A 5194-nucleotide genomic window follows, 5' to 3' on the forward strand; every position below is an offset into this window, starting at 1 on the left:
CAGCGCCCACCACCGACACACACTCCCCCGTGTCCACTAGGACAAGGGGTCAGCGCCCACCACTGACACACACTCTCCCGTGTCCACTAGGACAAGGGGTCAGCGCCCACCACCGACACACTCCCACCAGGTCCCCCGGGGGCCTCCTGACTGGCTGCACCAGGGCTGCTGCCATCCAAGGTATGCCCAGGTGCTGCCCACTTTCAGATCATCTCTGCCTGAGTATATTCTAACCAGGGCACATGTCCATCTTTCCAGAGGCCAGTTTAGTTCCACAGAGTGGGAAAAGCTTGCCATTTCCCAACCACCATTAGCCCTTCATTGGGAAGTGGAAACGAATTCCCAAATAAAGGCCGAGAGGACAGAGCCTGCTCTTCTCTTCAACCTGCAGTGCCAGCGGCCCGTGCCCACCACTCTGTCCAGCCTCAGGCCCATCACACCATCTGTCTGATGTTTCTCCTCCCAGGAATGAAGTCCAGGGGGGCAGAGCCTTGGTCCCTCAAAGCACAGCCAGCCCACAGCCCCAGACCTGGGCTGTTCGGAGCCCGCGGGTTAGCACCCACAGGCTTCTGCACTCTACTGCATGGCTAGCAGGTCCAGGTGCTTGTGTGGGACCAGCAGGCTGAGGTGAGGACACTGGGCCTCCCATCAGGGCCCCGTAGCCCTGCCCCGTTACCTTGTAAATGACGCCACCAGTTGCAGAGCAAGTCAGCATGTAGCGACCCTCCGAGTCAAAGGCGAAGAGCCGGCCCCGGGGGGCCTGCACCTGCTTGTAGCCGCTGTACCCGGACAGCACGAAGGGGCCTGTGGCGTCAGGGGGCAGGCAGGCCTCGGACACCTTGAGGCCACTCTTGTGGATGTCCCACTTGATGAACTGCAGAGCACAGGCAGGACACGCTCTCAGGGGGCCCACCTCACAGGACACGCTCTCAGGGGGCCCATAAGACACTCTTTCAGGGGGCCCACCTCACAGGACACGCTCTCAGGGGGGTCTGCCCCCCAAAGGACCCCATCCCTATAATTCTGAAGCATTTTCTAGGGAAATAAAGGAGCCCACAACTTCCCGTCAGTTCGACCCTTATCTCTGGTGGGACATACTTCTGCAGGGGCTCCCAGTCTCCACAGGTAACCCCGCTCATAGTCTCCATCATCCTGTTACCAGGGTCGGCCCCCTTGAAGAACACAAACTGCCCCCAGCCTCTGAAACACTCCGCACAGTTGTACTGTGGCACCTGCTCCCTCCTGGCCACAGTGAGGGGTCACTTTTGCCGCCCCCCCAAGAAGTCTGTGGGCCTGCCTTCCAGAGTGACAGCAGCCCCCACAAAGCCCACCCGAGCCTCAAGGGACCCTGCGAGACTGCTGTTTCCACCCATCTTCCAGCTAACATAAGGAGGCCCTGGCCTGGCCAGGGGTCAACAGCCCGCCTGTGCCCCGGGCACTCTCAGGCCAGGGAGGGAAGCCCACCTTGGCCCGCTGCACGCACCTTGCCATCCTCACCGATGCTGTACACAGCGTTCTCGTCGTAGCTGAACTCCACAGAGCAGACCTCCCCGCAGTGGGCCCGCCAGCTCATGGCGCACTCGTGTTGCTGCATATCTGCCCCGTAAAACCAGACTCAGGCCCGGCTCCGGACCCCACCCAGGACCTGCCAGAGGAGCTGGCCCCCCCAGGAGACACGCACCCCTCCAACGGGAAAGGAGAACCCAGGACGCCCTCGGGAGCGGTTATTTCTGCTTCTGGAGGGGAAGCTCGCGGGGAGCCTGACATAAACCAGGAGCTCACAAGTCCAGGGCACCGTGTCCTCCCACAGGGGCGACCCCGGGTCAGCGAAGGCCCAGCCCCCGTCCCATACTGGACCGGTTTGTGGAGGACAGGGGGTCCTAAGCAGTTCACAGGGTGGTTCTGGACACACCCCTTCTTAGGAACCACCACCTGACACACTCCAAGGACCGGATGGCGTTCCTCGTGTGTCCTCAGGGATCTGACCCGGGCCCTGGGGTCCCAGATCAGCGCAGGACTGAGGGGCTGCAGCTCCACCCCCAGGCCTCCTGCACCAACCACAAGGAAGTCAGTTATGGCGGCCACAAGTCCTCAGCTCTGCCATCCTGGCTCCTCTCTGACCTCCTGAGGGTCAGGACACCACCACAGCCTCCTTACCAAACAGCCGGATGACGCCGTCAGCTGCACCGGTGACCAGCAGGTTCCCATTGTGGTTGAAGGCCGTGCAGTTGATGGCAATGGGCTCGGGGTCCAGGGAGAACTGAAGCTGGTGAGGAAACGGAAGAGTGGTGAGCAGTGGTCACCGTAGTCTGCTGCCCACCGCCTCGGCTCGCAGGCCCGCAGCCAGCTTCGCGGCGGCACTTCTGAGCCTTAGCCAAGGCTCTACCGTGGCTTCCACCGCACCAGCAGGGCCTCGGCCTCGGCCATGTGGCCTCCAGCCACAGCCACCTCCAACCACAGCCACCTCCAGCTCACACATCCGTATCCGGTGCCTGTGGTCACTCACAGAGCCTTCCACCAGAAGCCAGGTTCCCCGAGGAGACAGCCACCCCGAGCCACAGGGCAGTGCCATCCCCACGCCTATCCCACCACGGGGACCTTACGCGGGGCAGGGCCTGGAGAACACACGGAGCTACACAACCAGAGGCCCGGCTGTCGAGCTGACTCTGACTCATCACCTCCGTCCACGGGGTTCTGAGCCTGTGAATCCCTACAGGAGACTGTCACCTTTGTCTACAAGGCAGCGGGTGGATTCGAACTGCTGACCTATCAGTGAGCAGGCCCACGTTACACATCTTGTGACATAAAGTTATAACATGGCTACAATGAATGAATGGAAATCCATAACCTCTGTAAATGTCTATTAAAATTAATTAAAAAAAGAGAAGAGAAGAGAAGAGAAGAGAAGAGAAGAGAAGAGAAGAGAAGAGAAGAGAAGAGAAGAGAAGAGAAGAGAAGAGAAGAGAAAAGTTATAACGTGGCCAAAATATCACCTGTTCCATGCCTCCGTCTACTGTACTAAATGCTGGACACGCAGAGTCAAGGAGGCACACAGGCCCCGAGCTCACAGAGCGTGGGGCTGCTGTGAGGGGCTGCGGTCAGGTCAGACGTCACAGCGACCCTGGGTTCAGCACAACAGACGGAGCACTGCCCGCTCCGTCCGTCCTCACAGATGCTGGGAAGGTGCCCTTTGTGTGTCAGTCCACCTTGCTGAACAGCTTCCTCTCTCCCATTGACCCCCACTTTACCAAGTGTGACAGCCTTCTCCAGGACATCGGAGGGCCCACCGAAGATCAAGGACAGCATTGTAAGTGACACAGAAGACGGGGGGACCTAACCAACTGATGTAAACTAAGACAGACAGAAAGACACACACACACACACACACACACACAGAGCTGACAGGCAAAGGGACCCTCCTCTGACCCTGAGGATGACAGGGAGGCAGTGTCCAGTTCTCCTGAGTCCTGCTTTCCGCTCTGATGACCACAGCTCAGGGGCCTGGGGCTGGTGTCAGGTCTCCAGACAGAGAGGGCTCTGAAGAGACACTGTCACACAAACATGGGACTACTGAGGCCACACCTTCGGTGTCAGAACAAACGAGAAATAAACTCATGTCACATACTTGACTCTGTGACCCCTGGAAAATCCTCTAGGAACTCCAAACCACAGACAGGTCCTAGGTCACAGTCACTGTGTGGTCCCAGAATCAAAGAGAAAGCAGACACAGCAACATTGGAGAAAGCAGTGACTGGACCGGTGGCCAGGACGTGACAGCAAGCGTGCAAGCTGGCCTCACCTGCTGCTTCATGGTCTTCGTGTCCCACAGCAGCAGCTTGCCCGGGACCTGGTTCACACCCCTGCCACCCACGTCAGGTGCCGGCAGGTCCACCTGGGAGCTGAGGCTCGGAGCTGCAGCCGAGCAGACAAAGGAGGCCCCACTGGGACTGCAGGCCAGAGACAGGATCCTGCAACGAGGTGGGCTGGTCAGAGGGGACGTGCTTGGCCCAGGGGCTGGGTGAGGCATCAGGAGGGCTGTTTGACCCACACGTGGGCTGGTTAGAGGGGACGTGCTTGGTCCAGAGGCTGGGTGAGGGGTCAGGAGGTCCATGTGGCCCACAGGTGGGCTGGTCAGAGGGGACATGCTCAGCCCAGGGGCTGGGTGAGGGGTCAGGAGGTCCATGTGACCCCCAGGGAGCCGGTCAGAGGGGACACACTCAGCCCAGGGGCTGGGTGAGGGGTCAGGAGGGCTGTGTGACCCACAGGGGGCTGGTCAGAGAGGTGTGGGGTCAGGAGGGCCATAAGACCCACAGGGGGCTGGTCAGAGGGGTGTGGGGTCAGGAGGGCCGTAAGACCCACAGCTGCAGCCCTGCCTAGGAGGGGCCGTGGGTCAGTCACCTGGGCATGTCATCGTTGATGTTGATCTCACAGAGATTCTTCTTGGCTTCCGTGTCGTACAGGCGCACCGTCCCCATGCCACTGCCCAGGAGAAGCTGGAGGGAAGGGTGTGGGTCAGAAGGACCACCATGGGGACAGGGTCGTCCTCTGTGAGCCAATACCCAGTGAGATCCGAGTAAAACGGCCGCCCCCAACAGTTACAGGCAGACACCTGCACGGGGCCAGAAGAGAATCCAGGAAGGGGGGCAGCATCCCAGAATTCCCCGCAGATGTGGCCGAGGAAACGGACCCTCTCACTCCCACCCTTGATCCCGTTTCTTTCCGCTTCAAACCCCTGCTGTCCCTGGTGCCCCTTCTGTCTCAGCTGTTAGCTCCAAGCATAACCATCACCCCTCTCTGGGACAGGCCCCTCAGTCACTGGGCCTAGGTAACTGTAACACTGGGTCTGGGGACAGCTCTGGTCACAGGCCCATAAAGGCCCCCAGAACACAGCAGCAGCCACCCTGGCCCTCTGGAATCCACCTCTGCGTGGAGCAGTGCTTCCCAGACAAGACAATACAAGAAAACAACAGAACGGCCTTGAGCTTGACCGCCAGACCACAGCCCAGTGTCCACGGGCCAGCAACAACAGAGCAGCCGCGAGGGGGATACTAACACTAGCGGGACAATCCTTCCTCTGCCAAACGGACAGAGAGCCGGGCTGGCCCCTTGGGCCACATGATAAAAGCCTCTGCAGATGGAATAGGATGAAATGACATAAATCAATCCCTGCAGGAGGTGGGACGGGGGACGGGAG

General features: G+C 59.9%; 1 protein-coding gene across 1 annotated transcript in view; it reads right to left on the minus strand.

Moving 5' to 3' along the window:
• WDR91 (WD repeat domain 91) overlaps positions 1 to 5194 on the minus strand; it is a 28889-nt gene that overhangs the window by 1898 nt on the left and 21797 nt on the right. Inside the window, exons 10-14 of the mRNA XM_006887143.1 lie at positions 4399 to 4493; positions 3800 to 3968; positions 2158 to 2266; positions 1484 to 1596; positions 677 to 874 (exon numbers count right to left, since the gene is read on the minus strand). Of these exons, the coding sequence (XP_006887205.1) occupies positions 677 to 874; positions 1484 to 1596; positions 2158 to 2266; positions 3800 to 3968; positions 4399 to 4493 (684 nt within the window). The remainder of the gene's footprint in view (positions 1 to 676; positions 875 to 1483; positions 1597 to 2157; positions 2267 to 3799; positions 3969 to 4398; positions 4494 to 5194) is intronic.

The sequence above is a fragment of the Elephantulus edwardii genome, unplaced genomic scaffold (assembly GCF_000299155.1).
Source record: "Elephantulus edwardii isolate Elephantulus edwardi_28Jun2011 unplaced genomic scaffold, EleEdw1.0 scaffold00055, whole genome shotgun sequence".
In the NCBI taxonomy this organism is placed as follows: domain Eukaryota; kingdom Metazoa; phylum Chordata; class Mammalia; order Macroscelidea; family Macroscelididae; genus Elephantulus; species Elephantulus edwardii.